Below are 17,858 nucleotides of genomic sequence, written 5' to 3'. Positions count from 1 at the left end.
AGCAATACCACCAAAATTCCATCAAGCCTATCAGAGGGTAAGGTGGAGCTCTCACCATGTCACCACCCATCAATCTCTCTCAGATCTCTGCAAGTGTCTAGACTGGGCAGTAGGGAGTAGGGGTTGTTTCTAGGCAGGCCATGGGTATTATGGTAGCTCAGTCAGTCAGCCTGGCACTGTCAAACATGTTTAATACTGTAGCTGTCAAATACTTGCTTCCTCTGTCCTTGGGAGAATCTCAATTGAATTTCCTTGATTCGTTGCATTCTCTCTCCTCGTCTCCTTCTCAAAAGTCATTGGATGAGGTCAGAGGTCGCTCCCCTCTGACATTCTAGAGGATGAAGGACAGACTCACTCACTCACTCACACACACACTGCTTGAAGAGTTGACTAATTATAATGATTTTATTGTTATTATTATTGTCAATGTTTTTGTTGACAGAACCCATTGTATTATATTATTGTATTGAATTATATCAACTATTAAAAAATATAGAAATACTGTTGTTGAATTATTCTGGAATGTTTAGCATGGCAATAAATTATAGATAAGTTAAAGCACAAACAGACCTGGCTACTAGGCAGGACAAAGAAACAAGCAGTATATATGTTTCATGTCACATTTTGAATGACACCGATGTTTTGCTGTTGCTAGGAGTTATGGTCTCATTGTGCCTACCTAGACTCTTTTTCCTGTAACCACACATGTGAAGCTGCAAGAAAATCATATTTAAATATACGTATATCAAACCATTTTGAAATGTTTACCCTGATGTTACACATTGGCCACTTTATTTATAGAAAGACCCAAATACAACAGTATACTACTATCTGCAAAAATAGTACATGAATTATAGTATATACTACAGTTTTCTTTTACAACAGTATTTATAAATACTACAGTATACTACAGAAAACTACAGTAAACACTACAGTATTCACTGTAGTGTTTTTGCGGACTTTTGTCCACAAAAACACTACATTGAATTGTACAATAAAGTCCGCAAAAATGCTACAGTAAATAATATACTATTTACAGTACCTTCAGAAAGTATTCACACCCCTCAACTTTTTCCACATGTTGTTGTTACAAAGTGGGATAAAAATCGATTTGTCTTTCTTTTTTTTTTGTCAACAATGTTCACAAGATTCTACTTTGACATTATGGGGTATTGTGTCTAGGCCAGTGACATAACATCTCAATTGAATAAATTTTAAATTCAGGCTGTCAAGGGGTGTGAATACTTTCTGAAGACACTGTAAACCATAGTATACTACAGTATTTTTTTTAGATGGGTGTATCCTCTCAGTGGGCATCAAGTATTGGCTCTGAATCCAAACATCAAGACACTGCAGATCAGAGCCACTGTATAAACCAGACAAAAACTCTTATTTCTATACAAAAAGTTTATTCACATTATAAAATGGCCTATACATACTATCATTCATAGAATAATCTATAGCGCAACATCTATACACTACAAACACTACTTTGAGCAATATTCATGCTGTACTCTTTCTGCCAAGACATACAAAATAAATAGATGCAAACAATTTACAGTAGACATCTTCAGATCATCTAAATTACAGTAGACATCTTCAGATCATCTAAATTACAGTAGACATCTTCAGATCATCTAAATTACAGTAGACATCTTCAGATCATCTAAATTACAGTAGACACCTTCAGATCATCTAAATTACAGTAGACATCTTCAGATCATCTAAATTACAGTAGACATCTTCAGATCATCTAAATTACAGTAGACATCTTCAGATCATCTAAATTACAGTAGACATCTTCAGATCATCTAAATTACAGCAGACACCTTCAGATCATCTAAATTACAGTAGACATCTTCAGATCATCTAAATAAAAAATGATTCAAAGAAATTTCATACAAAACAGAATTTTGACCAATGTTTATATATTTGAATTACATTCATTGACAAATGGCTTTTAGGAGTAACATTGCAAAGCCCTTCTGATGGAAAATGTACGTTGGAGACCGATTTCCTTTTCATTGAAGACTGCAAAAGAAGCATTGCACAGTGAAATAAATATAATGACATTCTGAGGAAGAGGTCTGAAGGCAGAGTTTAGGCGAAGCCGTCTACCAACATACTGAATCTCTTATGTCATCATCAGCTTGGCACATCTGTTTGGGCTTGCCTATAGACCTGTAAAGGTTCTCCTTTTCTACAAAGGGAGATGGCTTGAATAACATAATAGCAAAATATGCATAACATTATTATCCTTTGAATAGCTTTTTCTACAGCGAATCCTATTCAAAAGTAAAGTGACTGATCAGCATAAGATTTTTTTAAAAAAGATAATTTCCTAAATGGCAGTAATAAGTTGGAAAACATGTAAGATGTTGGGTAGGGTTGGTGTGTTCCCCTTGCTGTTGCCTGCAGGACCTATCAGGCACTCAGCTGGACACCAGGCAGCAGAACCCAGAGAAGCGCCTCTTCCTCTGCCTGACCAGCGGATATGGAGTGAGATTCAGCAGACTGCTGTCATCTAGACAGAACACAGACAGCGAAACCTGAGCACAGTGCAGTGCAGCGCCTTCAATATTGTGTATTTTTTTAATGATTTAATCCACTCATTGTCACACCCTTATCTGTTTCACCGGCCTTGTGGTTGTCTCCACCCCACACCAGGTGTCTCCCATTTTCCCCATTATCCGCTACGTATTTCTGTTTGTCTGTTCGTCTCGTCTTGTTAGGTCATACCAGCATGTTTCCCATTTTTCCTGTTCTCAAGTTTTAGTCTTCTAGTCTTCCCAGTTCTGACCTTTCTGCCTGTCCTGATCCTGAGCCTGCCTGCCGTCCTGTACCTGCCTGACTCGGACCTGTTTTACGAACCACTGCCTGCCGTCCTGTACCTGCCTGACTCAAACCTGCTTTACGAACCACTGCCTGCCGTCCTGTACCTGCCTGACTCGGACCTGCTTTACGAACCACTGCCTGCCGTCCTGTACCTGCCTGACTCGGACCTGCTTTAAGAACCACTGCCTGCCGTCCTGTACCTGCCTGACTCGAACCTGCTTTACGAACCACTGCCTGCCGTCCTGTACCTGCCTGACTCGGACCTGCTTTACGAACCACTGCCTGCCGTCCTGTACCTGCCTGACTCGGACCCGCTTTACGAACCACTGCCTGCCGTCCTGTACCTGCCTGACTCGGACCTGCTTTACGAACCACTGCCTGCCGTCCTGTACCTGCCTGACTCGGACCTGCTTTACGAACCACTGCCTGCCGTCCTGTACCTGCCTGACTCGGACCTGCTTTACGAACCACTGCCTGCCGTCCTGTACCTGCCTGACTCGGACCTGCTTTACGAACCACTGCCTGCCGTCCTGTACCTGCCTGCCCTCGTACCTGCTTTACGAACCACTGCCTGCTGTCCTGTACCTGCCTGACTCGGACCTGCTTTACGAACCACTGCCTGCTGTACTGTACCTGCCTGACTCGGACCTGCTTTACGAACCACTGCCTGCCGTCCTGTACCTGCCTGCCCTCGGACCTGCTTTACGAACCACTGCCTGCCGTCCTGTACCTGCCTGCCCTCGGACCTGCTTTACGAACCACTGCCTGCCGTCCTGTACCTGCCTGCCCTCGACCTGGCTTTTGCCTGTCCCTTTTTGTTATAATAAATATTCTGAGAATAGTACTATCTGCCTCCTGTGTCTGCATCTGGGTCTTATCCTGAGTCGTGACACTCATACTGTATAAATGCCACTTACCTTGGGTTTTCAGTGGTAAAGGCATGGTCTCCCTGAGTTTGCTTAGCAGGTTTCTCATCTCTCGCATGTCCCTAGGGAGACAGGGGGAATCATGGTTAAATCCATTTAGGGGAGAGTGGGGTATGTTGAGCTAATGGGGCACAACACTCTTAACGGCCAAGCTACCTGCCGATAAACATTATTAAAGTCACCAGTGTTCAATGACTCTATAGGCCAGTAGTCTCTAAGGTGCAGGGTAGAGTACCGGGTGGTAGCTGGCTAGAACAGTGACTAAGGTTCAGGGCAGGGTCCTGGGTGGAGGCCGGCTAGTGGTGACTGTTTAACAGTCTGATGGCCTGGAGATAGAAGCTGTTTTCAGTCTCTCACTCCCATCTTTGATGCGCCTGTACCGTCTTTGCCTTCTAGATGGTAGCGGGGTGAACAGACTGTGGCTCGGGTGGCTGAGGTCCTTGATGATATTCAAAATCAAATCAAATTGTATTTGTCACATGCCGCCAAATACAAAATGTGTAGACCTTACAGTGAAAGGCTTACTTACAAGCCCTTAATCAACAATGTTGTTTTAAGAAAAAAAAAGTGTTAAGAAAGTACAGTGCCTTGCGAAAGTATTCGGCCCCCTTGAACTTTGCGACCTTTTGCCACATTTCAGGCTTCAAACATAAAGATATAAAACTGTATTTTTTTGTGAAGAATCAACAACAAGTAGGACACAATCATGAAGTGGAACGACATTTATTGGATATTTCAAACTTTTTTAACAAATCAAAAACTGAAAAATTGGGCGTGCAAAATTATTCAGCCCCCTTAAGTTAATACTTTGTAGCGCCACCTTTTGCTGCGATTACAGCTGTAAGTCGCTTGGGGTATGTCTCTATCAGTTTTGCACATCGAGAGACTGACATTTTTCCCCATTCCTCCTTGCAAAACAGCTCGAACTCAGTGAGGTTGGATGGAGAGCATTTGTGAACAGCAGTTTTCAGTTCTTTCCACAGATTCTCGATTGGATTCAGGTCTGGACTTTGACTTGGCCATTCTAACACCTGGATATGTTTATTTTTGAACCATTCCATTGTAGATTTTGCTTTATGTTTTGGATCATTGTCTTGTTGGAAGACAAATCTCCGTCCCAGTCTCAGGTCTTTTGCAGACTCCATCAGGTTTTCTTCCAGAATGGTCCTGTATTTGGCTCCATCCATCTTCCCATCAATTTGAACCATCTTCCCTGTCCCTGCTGAAGAAAAGCAGGCCCAAACCATGATGCTGCCACCACCATGTTTGACAGTGGGGATGGTGTGTTCAGGGTGATGAGCTGTGTTGCTTTTACGCCAAACATAACGTTTTGCATTGTTGCCAAAAAGTTCAATTTTGGTTTCATCTGACCAGAGCACCTTCTTCCACATGTTTGGTGTGTCTCCCAGGTGGCTTGTGGCAAACTTTAAACGACACTTTTTATGGATATCTTTAAGAAATGGCTTTCTTCTTGCCACTCTTCCATAAAGGCCAGATTTGTGCAATATACGACTGATTGTTGTCCTATGGACAGAGTCTCCCACCTCAGCTGTAGATCTCTGCAGTTCATCCAGAGTGATCATGGGCCTCTTGGCTGCATCTCTGATCAGTCTTCTCCTTGTATGAGCTGAAAGTTTAGAGGGACGGCCAGGTCTTGGTAGATTTGCAGTGGTCTGATACTCCTTCCATTTCAATATTATCGCTTGCACAGTGCTCCTTGGGATGTTTAAAGCTTGGGAAATATTTTTGTATCCAAATCCGGCTTTAAACTTCTTCACAACAGTATCTCGGACCTGCCTGGTGTGTTCCTTGTTCTTCATGATGCTCTCTGCGCTTTTAACGGACCTCTGAGACTATCACAGTGCAGGTGCATTTATACGGAGACTTGATTACACACAGGTGGATTGTATTTATCATCATTAGTTATTTAGGTCAACATTGGATCATTCAGAGATCCTCACTGAACTTCTGGAGAGAGTGTGCTGCACTGAAAGTAAAGGGGCTGAATAATTTTGCACGCCCAATTTTTCAGTTTTTGATTTGTTAAAAAGTTTGAAATATCCAATAAATGTTGTTCCACTTCATGATTGTGTCCCACTTGTTGTTGATTCTTCACAAAAAAATACAGTTTTATATCTTTATGTTTGAAGCCTGAAATGTGGCAAAAGGTCGCAAAGTTCAAGGGGGCCGAATACTTTCGCAAGGCACTGTATATACAAAAATAAATATGAAAAAAATAATAATAATTGAAAAATAACATAATTAAGGGGCAACAATAAAATAACAGTAGCGAGGCTATATACAGGGGGTACCGGTACAGAGTCAATGTGCGGGGGCACAGGTTAGTCAAGGTAATTGAGGTAATATGTACATGTAGGTAGAGGTAAAGTGACAATGCATGGATAATGAACAGAGAGTAGCAGGAGCGTAAAAATGTGTGTGGGGGGGGACAATGCAAATAGTCCAGGTTGGCATTTGATTAGCTGTTCAGGAGTCTTACGGCTTGGGGGTAGAAGCTGTTAAGAAGCCTTTTGGACCTAGACTTGGTGCTCCTGTACCGTTTGCTGTGTGGTAGCAGAGACAACAGTCTATGATTAGACAGGAATCTTGGCCCCAGTGATGTACTGGGCCATACACATTTGCGGTGCGGTTGGAGGCCTTGCGGTTGGAGGCAGTTTGGAGAACGTGACCACCCTAACCATAATCCTGTGGGTTGAGATTAGAGTTTGCCTACCTGCGTCTGTGTCTGTCTGAGTCTTTCACCAATTTACCCATTGCAGGTTTATCACCAACTTTTTTTTCTTCTCACATTGAATGCATTATGCATCAATACCGCACATCTTTTTGCAAAAGCATCACAGACTAAAGCTCATCAATGATATAATGTTGACTATGATGTCCAATCTGTTGATAATCCTCTTTATGTATGGCCTATACTCATGTGACCTGGGCATTCTCACTGTGAGAGACCATGAGTGTATTAGCATTTAGCATTATACTGTACCTCTCTATGTTTTCAATATCGGTGCACACCAGCCAGGACTCATGTTGGTAGTCTACAGGTGAGGAGGAGTGCTCCTCCAGAATGGGCACATCAGAGCTCTCATCCATCTTGAAGTCCAACCTGGGCTCTGGGTATGAATCTTTTCCTGTGAGAGGGATTTACATATGATCAACATATAACACTGGGTAACCTGTGAATAGCTTGTGAATGTCTGAACTGCATGTCTAAATGTTCCAATGCTTTGTCTGAAATATAAGAAAACGATGGAATTTGGCTTTGATGTCTTCATGTGTGCCATACTACAGTAGTTACATCTTATTTCATTGCTCTTTATCTTGGTATGACACTGAACATTTTACTATGGACTACCCTGCCCTCTGCTGGTTGAGATTGGTATAGCACCTTTCCTGTGGAGCTGCAGCACTCCCAGTAGACACATGGACTTGAGCATCTCCGTGATGAACATCTCCAGGCAGCACTGCAGCTGAATGAAGAGCCGGCAGATCTCTGGGTGGATCTCCCCATCCTCTGGCCTAAAGCACATATATACAGTTGGAGAATAGACAGTTTCAAATCTGATCACTGTCTCCTATCCTTGGCCCTTCTTGAATCCCCCTGGCTTTAAAGCAGGGGCCGGAAATAGGTGGCTCACTGCCAACACCAGCCCGAGAGTGAATTATTTTGTCCCCCCAAAGTATTTAGAAAATAAATACTATATATATATGTATGTATGTATGTATGTATGTATGTATGTATGTATGTATGTATGTATGTATGTATGTATGTATGTATGTATGTATGTATGTATGTATGTATGTATGTATGTATGTATGTATGTATGCATGTATGTACACACACACACACACACACACACACACACACACACACACACACACACACAGTACCAGCCAATAGTTTGGACACAGTGAAGACATCAAAACTATGAAATAACACATATGGCATCATGTAGTAACCAAATAAGTGTTAAACACTTTTTCAGCTGCCTATGAGAAAGTCACTGCTTTTCTTGATAAAGCATAGACAGTTGGTCACTATGGTATGAAAGTCCCGCCTGCTTCTTGGAACAAGTATCACGCTGTTTTTGAACGGCCTTCAAAAGATGCATGAAAAGGCGGCCATTTTAAGTCGGGAAGTTGAACGAATGTTTTTCATCTCTACATGGTTAAACTAGTGAGAAATATACGTGATTGTTGAGTTTTCTTCATTTACTATCACCCTAAATAGATTAATTTTGCCATATCTAATTCATGTATATTACAGTACTTTCCATGATGTGGACAGTATTTGTTACTACATTACACAAACTGAAGTTTTGAACACATCCTATTAACCTGAGATTGGTGACGTTAGTATAAAAGTTTATAGTCAACATGATGACACAAAATCAATTGCTTAAAACAGATATCTTTGGTTTTGTACTGCTAACTTTGTCATACGCGCTGGGGCTCGCAGGACTTAGAACGCAGCTTTCTTCCTCATTTGGGGCGGTCTCTCTATTCAAGCCGCTGGCCATACACCAATACACTGATCTGACAGTCAAACTATAACTTAAATAGCAGCCAGCCGTTGTCACTGTTGATATCCTATGGCAGCGATTCGTTGAAGTTAACCAACAGAAAAAGTAGTTTGTCCCCTTTTCCGTGGTGGCAGGCAGCCTCATGAAATCAACATCTGCCATCCCAAAATATATACTGAACAAAAATACTAACGCAACATGCAACAATTTCAACGCCTTTACTGAGTTACAGTTCATATAAAGAAATCAGTCAATTGAAATAAATTCATATGGATTTCACATGACTGGGTAGGGGCGCTGCCATGGTTGGGCTTGGGTGGCATGAACCCACCCACTTGGGAGCCAAGCGCAGCCACCGTGAAGCTGGCCCAGCTAATCAGAATTCATTTGTTACAGACATAAATACTCCTCAGCTGTCCGGGTAGCTGGTCTCAAATGATCCTGTAGGTGAAGAATCAGATGTGGAAGTCCTGGGCTGGCGTGGTTACACATGGCCTGCGGTTGTTAGGCCGGTTGGACGTACCACAAATGCACATCATAAGCAATCCAGGGTATATACATCACTGGATATAAGCCTTATAAATTCTCATCTAACCAACCATGTATAGGTTATTCCAAGTTTCTGTGTGTCCTTTGAATAGTGTTATTTTAAACAGAGCTACACCCCAAAACGGTTGCCCCGTTCTATTGATTTCAGTGTTGCAATACACTTACCCTGTCAGCGACCCACTTGAATCAAAATGCAATACTTCAAAATGTAGCTAACTGTCTTCTACAAATTGATTTCAACGTGATAATTGACAAAACAGTGTGTTTCTCTTTCTGTATTGGTGCAGAGGAGTGTATTCATGGATGACAAGGGAAGCCAGGTTTCCAAAAAAAATTGACTAAGAAAAAAGCAGGCAATATTTTTTATTTTTTTTAAAATCTCTCTGTGTTTCAGAAATGTCCTTCAATTCGCAAAAGGCTGGATGTCTCTCACCGGAGAAAGCATCCAAGCGAACGAAACTGCGCCCTGCTTTCTCTATCTGATAGTGTCTGGTCAGAAAGAATATTGCCACTGGTAGCATTGAATGCAAGGGAAGCCAGCAAGCATTTGGCCTCCCTTGAGGCCTAGTGGTTAGAGCATCGGGTAACCGAAAGGTTGCTGGACCGAATCCCTGAGCTGACAAGGTAAAAATATGTCGTTCTGCCCCTGAACAAGGAAGTTAACCCACTGTTCCCTGGTAGACTGTCAATGTAAATAATAACTTGTTCTTAACTGACTCGCCTGGTTAAATTAAAAAAAATATATATATATTAACCAGCCAGCATTGAGCTAAACTGAGTCAGCTCAGCAGTAAACGGTCCTGGTGCACCAAAAACTAAAGTAGCAATGGAAGCCAGTTTGGATTTGGCTTCAGACCAATCACAAGCCAAACATCAATATTGATAGAAAGAAACTTGAAATGTTGCATCTCGATGTCACTGTCCACCTGTGGCTAGCTAGCTCGCTAAATTCGTCCCTTTCCTAAATTAGCCATGGATAGGTCTACACAGACAAATTCTGGCCTGGTTTTGATCTTCTCTGTCGGAAAGATATCAGTTTGTCTCTGTGGATGGTTTGTCCTCTGACAAATCAACTGTAAATTCCGGTGTTCCTCAAGGTTCCGTTTTAGGACCACTATTGTTTTCCCTATATATTTTACCTCTTGGTGGTGTCATTCGGAAACATAATGTTAACTTTCACTGCTATGCGGATGACACACACACATGGTGAAGCCCCAAAATTGCCCTCCCTGGAAGCATGTGTTTCAGACATAAGGATGACTGCAAATGTTCTACTTTTAAACTCAGACAAAACAGGGATGCTTGTTCTAGGTCCCAAGAAACAAAGAGGTCTTCTGTTGAATCTGACAATTAATCTTGATGGTTGTACAGTCGTATCAAATAAAAATGTGAAGGACCTCAGCGTTACTCTGGACCCTGGACTTATCACCTTATCGCCTCTAACATGTAAATAAAACACTATAAAGAGTTTATATAATGTGTCATTACATACCTATTTGAAAGTTTGTGTTGAATTTGAATCGTGTTTTTAGGGCGGTGCTAAAGTGATCAATAATCAGCAATGATGATGAAAAAAATGACTAGGTCATTGTCCATTACCCCCGTCACTGTCCATTTTTTGTTTTTAAAGGATGATAGAAGTGCTACACCTGGTGGAGAGAGATTGTAAGACAAATAGTTGCTTTATGCGTGCTGTACGTTACGACATGAGACGTCAAGATGTAATGGAGGGTCAGTTTTTCAACTTTTCTCCATTACCATGTCGATCAACACTTGAATAGAAACCTAGTTCACACCCCTGATTTTGACGTCAACACAGTCGCTACAGTCCCATTCGTTTTCTTTGTAGCCTCGTTTGAATGTTGTGGTTGTGCACATTTGTACGGAATGGGATGAGTTTACGTTAGTGGTGTTTTCTTTGCGACTTGAGGTAACTTTCTGTTGTTCTAAATCAATAGTTTAATATGCTGAAGAACAAACATGAGTACATATCTTTCCATATTTTACTTAAGGATGAAAAACAAGCTTTGCTTGATTTACAATCCGATACGTCAGTCCTTACCCGCCCTGCTGATAAGGGTGGGTCGGTTGTACAATCCAACACGTCAGTCCTTACCCGCCCTGCTGATAAGGGTGGGTCGGTTGTACAATCCGATACGTCAGTCCTTACCCGCCCTGCTGATAAGGGTGGGTCGGTTGTACAATCCGATACGTCAGTCCTTACCCGCCCTGCTGATAAGGGTGGGTCGGTTGTACAATCCAACACGTCAGTCCTTACCCGCCCTGCTGATAAGGGTGGGTCGGTTGTACAATCCAACACGTCAGTCCTTACCCGCCCTGCTGATAAGAGTGGGTCGGTTGTACAATCCGATACGTCAGTCCTTACCCGCCCTGCTGATAAGGGTGGGTCGGTTGTACAATCCGATACGTCAGTCCTTACCCGCCCTGCTGATAAGGGTGGGTCGGTTGTACAATCCGATACGTCAGTCCTTACCCGCCCTGCTGATAAGGGTGGGTCGGTTGTACAATCCAACACGTCAGTCCTTACCCGCCCTGCTGATAAGGGTGGGTCGGTTGTACAATCCAACACGTCAGTCCTTACCCGCTCTGCTGATAAGGGTGGGTCGGTTGTACAATCCAACACGTCAGTCCTTACCCGCCCTGCTGATAAGGGTGGTTCGGTTGTACAATCCAACACGTCAGTCCTTACCCGCCCTGCTGATAAGGGTGGGTCGGTTGTACAATCCAACACGTCAGTCCTTACCCGCCCTGCTGATAAGGGTGGGTCGGTTGTACAATCCAACACGTCAGTCCTTACCCGCCCTGCTGATAAGGGTGGGTCGGTTGTACAATCCAACACGTCAGTCCTTACCCGCCCTGCTGATAAGGGTGGGTCGGTTGTACAATCCAACACGTCAGTCCTTACCCGTCCTGTTGATAACAGTGGGTCGGTTGTACTCATGGATAGGACAGTTTATGTAAATGAGTGTCATAGACAACTGCTTGACAACCCATTTACAAGAAACTCAGAAGTGACCCCTCTTCCCAATTTCAGAACACTATCTTTACTGTCCTAGATGGGTATTTAAGTTCTGGTCAGATAACCAAAAAAGTATCTGTTTGGCTATTCAACACCCTAAAATTGCCACTTTCTATACTTTGCCAAAATTACACTAAAATGTTACAAAACCTCCAGGGCGCCCTATAGCGGGCATTGATGCAGTAACAGCTCCTTTATGGACTATTTTATTAGACCACTCGTAGTACAGCTCCCCTCCTTTGTAAATGACACCAGCAGTATGATCTCTATTATTGAATCTCTTCATCCTCTCCCTTAGAATACTTCGATAGTTACTTTGATGTTGAGTCATTATACACTAATATTCCACACGAGGGCGGTATTGAGGCCATAGAACATTTTCTTCTGCAACGTGACCCTACTGAACTACCTACCAGTCCATGCATTATAACATTGGCTGAAATGGTACACACACACAACTATTTCATGTTTCTAAAGTATTTCTTTATTCAGACGAAGGGTACTGCTATGGGATCCCTTATGGATCCTAACTATGCTAATATGTATGTGGGTTACATGGATAAACAGTAAATTCTCAATACTCTCAAAAATGTTTTCTTGCCTAACTATATTATTTAGAAACGGTACATTGATGATATTTTTGTTCTATGGAGGAGTGATGCAAAACAGCTCAAGGCATTCCATGCTTTTCGTAACTCTTGTTCTGAGCACCTGAGATTTACTATGCAATCTGACACACCTCAAATCATTTTCCTTAATCTTCTGCTTTTGTGTGTGGATAATGTTCTATACACTGATCTTTACAGGAAACCTACTGATCGTAACAGTTTGTTGAGGGCTGATAGCTGTCACCCATTTCCCTTGAAAAACAGTTTGCCCTACAGCCAATTCTGTCGAATCAAAATAATTTGCAAAAAAATAGCTGAGACGCAAAGAAAATTCAAGGAGAGGGGGTAAAAAAATGTCAGATTAATACTGCCGTTGAGAAAATGCAAAACAAATCGAGACATAATCTCTTTCAAGGACAGTCTCGCAAAAAGAAGCATTATTGTGTTCTTACTGCCCACTATTCAAAGTTCTCTGGGGAATCGTTCAAAAATTGGCACGTTCAAAGATCCGATGATAGTATCGGTAATGTGTTTTCGGACCCTCCCATGGTCGTATTCTAGCGGGGCGGGAATCTCAGATCAATTGGTCAACTCTGATTTACCGCCCCAAAATACCGCTGCACAACGTCGAGTTTCACCTTTACCGGATGGAAACTATAAGTGTAATGGCTGTGCTCAATGCAATGACACTTACAAATGTAGATCCTTCAAACACCCCCTAACAGGGAAACAGATAATCAAAGCTGTTATCGCGTGCTCCACTAGGGCAGTTATTTATCTTATAACTTGTCCTTGTGGTAAAAAAATGATGTGGGTAATACGAAGCGCGAATTAAAAGTATGAATGTCAGAGAATTGTAGGTGCAAAAACTCGACGTACCCAGTTGCGGCCCACTTGTTGGAAGCGAACCACTCTATTTTGTCCCTAAGTTATGTCGGCATCGAACACATCACCCTCCCTAGGAGAGGGGGGACATTGACAATATATTCTTAAAACGAGAGGCTGCCTGGATCTTTAATTTAAAGACCCTTGCCCCGTTCGGTATCAACGTAGACTTTGATCTGAAGCCATTCTTGTGATCACTGTGATTTTGCTATTCATTGTAAATGTTTGTAGACCCATGTAGCCAAATTGTATCTATGATCGTATCTTGTAGTTGTCACTGTATTAGACTAAGCAGAGGTGATTTGATGATGTTGAAATGTTTAAGTTGAAATGACTTGCGGTAACTCTGTGGTTCTAAATCAATAGTTTAGTGATTCAAAAATATCGGAAACATGAACATGTTTAACCATGCTGTAGGTCATGTAACAGAGGCTGCTATCCGGTTTTGTGGTAAAACAAAGGTGTGTGTGAATTTATCCCGGTACTGTGTATTCTTATTGTCTCTGCCTCTTATATATCTCGGTCGCAATGCATATGAACTAACTAACAGGTTATAGAGCAAACAACGCAATTATCACAACGTATACTAGGTTGTAATATTGCTTTTTCTTTTGCTTCCCCAGTGATTTTATACACGCACCGCTACTGATCAGAAGAAAATTAATCCACGAATACGATACGTTTGACATATATCTTCAATTAGGGAGGGCAAACCCGTTTTGGTGATTTCTCATATATCATCAAAATGAATAAATCATAGTACGATTTTTTTATTACCTGATTAATTAGCCTACAATACCATTGGAAAATAATGTTGAAAGTTCAATTTATATTCCTATACATGGAAATGTCAACATTCATTTCCAATGGTGTTGTACTTAATCGGGTAATTAGCTGTTGAACTGTGACTGATTTTTATGATATACCAGAAATCACCCCCAAAATATTTTTCCTTATCGAAAACCTTCAAAGGCATTGGGTAAAAGTAAATTAATCCACTAATACGAATATATAATTTTACATAATATCAAAAATGACGCGTTTTAATGAATTTAATTATATAATAGAGGTATTGAAGGCCATTCAAAACAGTGTGGGAGATGATCCAGGAAGTAGGCGGTACTTTCATACCATGTAGCAAGCTGTTCGAATAGCGCGCCTTAAAATGACATACACTAGCACCATGGACAGTTCCAGTGACAATTGAAGAAGTCAACATATCAAGTTGATGAAACTGTATCCGTATATCGTAGATTCCTTACCCAGATCCAGATATCACGGTGAGGTTCTGATGGGCAGCTCGGGCCATGGTACATCCTTTGGTCCTGGTGCGGTGCAGCGCCTCGCGTAAAGAGGGACAATCGGCCGAAATCTCCCCAATAGTGATGACCTGTTCTCGGTACAGCGCCACGAGAGTGTTGAAATCTTGGACTGTCTGAGAAGCAACATGGACAAATAACCCCTTTCAGCAAGTCAACGCATAGCACCATACATTTTCAAGGGAGATTGGAGCGACAAGATTATTGCATACGCTTATGACTGCCACCCGACCCGTATAGGCCACATAGCCAATTGCACTTCACTAATCATAATATAGCCTATACTTGAATAATAACAATATTGCGCTACATAATATAGGCTATTCATATAGACCCATATGCCCTTGTGAGTGCAACAGACATGATTTTGTTTATCACACCTTAAAGCGCTAAGACACAAATGACAGTCTTATATAAATCGCTCTATGGTACCTGGACTCACATTTACGACTTAGTTGGCAGAAAAATGTAGCTTGGTAAGAAATGTGTCTCTGCGTATTTTAATTTGTCTTTGTGGTTCAATAGAACACGTGATTTTCATGGGGGAAATATATAGGTTACAATGTGTCTGCTGTTATACTAGTATGCCAGCGATGACTCCATAGTTATTACGACTAACGAGGGAACGATAGATCATAACTTACCATCCTACATTCGCCTACGGCCCGCTGGGCTTTCCGCGTGCTCTCGGTGCTCTCCCGGCGTTCGGGGTCCCTCTGCAGTGGTTTGCTGAGCTGAAAAATGTTCGCTGCGGATCTGGGGCGGTTCTTGCGCCCGTTCGGAGCAGAACACATGCATACACAGCCACTGATAAAACCCAGCGGACAGCCTATCTATAATATCTCGCAGCCGAGGTGGAGGCTCTTGTCGATGTTCCTACAGGGTCTAAAATGTTCAGCTTGCAGGATGAGTGCGAGTAGCGGACGGCTTCTCGCAGCTTCCTCTCTGCAGCTCTCCCCTCAGCGGCTAGACGAGTCACCTTCACCCTGCAGAAGGCCAACTGTGGCTGAATGTGGTCTTCCGTTGTGCTTTCACGTGAGAGGCGAATACACTCGGAGCCTGCCATTCGTCACTGCTCCGTCATTGGAGGCATCGACGACTCCAAAACATGCGAGTCTGTCACATGAAAACGTGAGTAAACGTAAATACCTCAAAATATTACTCGTATCTGTCAGGAGTAAGAGCACAGTCAAAGACCAGTAGTGATATTCTCAAAGTAGATCTCATGAGTTTACATGCACATCGAAGCCTCCCCGACTGATGTCTGAGATCGATAGGCCTACATGTGGATGATTATAAATATATAGGCCTAGGCTACTTTACAAGCAAACCAAAATATTATTGTCACCACAAATGCAAACCAATGAAAACTGTAAACTTGACAGGTAACTTGCCAGAGATTTGGCAATTTGTTATGTAAAATTTGTATAATATGTCTGGTAATACACTGAATGACACAATATTTACAATGAGTTCCTGGAACACATAAAATTGCAAAAAATACTAAAGCACTTAAAATATGCCTATTATGTCTCGGTGCAAAGCTATTTCTCAACCAGATTTTTTTGAACAATCATAGTTTTTGTTCTTTCACATTCACTTCTATAACACTTCTATCACACTTCTATCACACTTCTATAACACTTCTATAACACTTCTATCACACTTCTATAACACTTCTATCACACTTCTATCACACTTCTATCACACTTCTATAACACTTCTATAACACTTCTATAACACTTCTATAACACTTCTATCACACTTCTATCACACTTCTATCACACTTCTATCACACTTCTATCACACTTCTATAACACTTCTATAACACTTCTATCACACTTCTATAACACTTCTATCACACTTCTATAACACTTCTATCACACTTCTATCACACTTCTATCACACTTCTATAACACTTCTATAACACTTCTATAACACTTCTCACATCTATAACACTTCTATCACACTTCTATCACACTTCTATAACACTTCTATCACACTTCTATAACACTTCTATCACACTTCTATAACACTTCTATAACACTTCTATCACACTTCTATAACACTTCTATAACACTTCTATAACACTTCTATAACACTTCTATCACACTTCTATAACACTTCTATCACACTTCTATAACACTTCTATCACACTTCTATAACACTTCTATCACACTTCTATAACACTTCTATCACACTTCTATAACACTTCTATAACACTTCTATCACACTTCTATCCCTCATAAAACAATTGTGGATTTGACAGTGAAAAGATTGATGGTAAAACATGCTCAACTGTCACAAAATATGAAATAGGCCTATCTACACAACTGCTTCATGTGAGAACTTTTTAAATATGACCAATAGAAATGCATCCCAAAAAAGAATAGAAACACATTTCAGGCAGTGCTCTTGATTCCAGTAACATATGGTGACAGGGGAGTTACCTGACAGTAGGCACTAATAAACACAATGTAGAATACTACATCACCCAGAAAGTACCCAATTGTCATACTTTGGTAAAAGTAAAGATACCGTAATAGAAAATGACTCAAGTAAAAGTCACTCAGTAAAATACTAATATACTTAAGTATCAAAAGTAAATGAAATTGCTAAAATATACTTAAGTATCAAAAGTAAAAGTATGAATAATTTCAAATGACTTATATTATGCAAAGCATACCGCACATTTTTTTCTTGTTTTTCCAAATTTACGGATAGCCAGGGGCAGACTCCAACACTCAGACATGATTTACAAATGAAGCATTTGTGTTTAGTCAGTCCACCAGATCAGAGGCAGTAGGGATGACCAGAGTTGTTCTCTTGATAAGAATGTGTATTGGACCAATTTCTGTCCTGCTTAAGCACTCAAAATGTAACAAGTACTTTTGTGTGTCAGGGAAAATGTACGGAGTAAAAAGTACATTATTTTCTTTTTTAAATTGAACCTTTATTTAACAAATTGTTATTTACAATGATGGCCTACCCCGGCCAAGCCCGGACAACGCTGGGCCAATTGAGCACCGCCCTATGTGACTCCCAATCACAGCCGGATGTGATGCAGCCTAGATTCGAACCAGGGACTCTTACACTGAGATGCAGTGCCTTAGACCACTGTGCAACTCGGGAGCCAAAGTAAAGAATGTAGTGAA

General features: G+C 41.4%; 1 protein-coding gene across 1 annotated transcript; it reads right to left on the bottom strand.

Annotated features, from left to right (window-relative positions):
- Positions 1 to 1,911: 1,911 nt before the first annotated feature.
- On the bottom strand, positions 1,912 to 16,009 carry LOC112230952 (regulator of G-protein signaling 7-binding protein B-like). The gene is made up of 6 exons (XM_042311259.1): positions 15,348 to 16,009; positions 14,647 to 14,819; positions 7,168 to 7,298; positions 6,766 to 6,910; positions 3,753 to 3,823; positions 1,912 to 2,524 (listed from the first exon to the last, which is right to left on the bottom strand). Exons 1-6 carry the CDS (start codon positions 15,495 to 15,497, stop codon positions 2,433 to 2,435), a joined length of 762 nt encoding a protein of 253 aa, XP_042167193.1. The 5' UTR covers positions 15,498 to 16,009; the 3' UTR covers positions 1,912 to 2,432.
- Positions 16,010 to 17,858: the final 1,849 nt, after the last annotated feature.

The sequence above is a fragment of the Oncorhynchus tshawytscha genome, linkage group LG33 (genome assembly GCF_018296145.1).
Source record: "Oncorhynchus tshawytscha isolate Ot180627B linkage group LG33, Otsh_v2.0, whole genome shotgun sequence".
Taxonomy (NCBI): Eukaryota; Metazoa; Chordata; class Actinopteri; order Salmoniformes; family Salmonidae; genus Oncorhynchus; species Oncorhynchus tshawytscha.
This window is presented reverse-complemented; position numbering and strand designations above follow the sequence as displayed.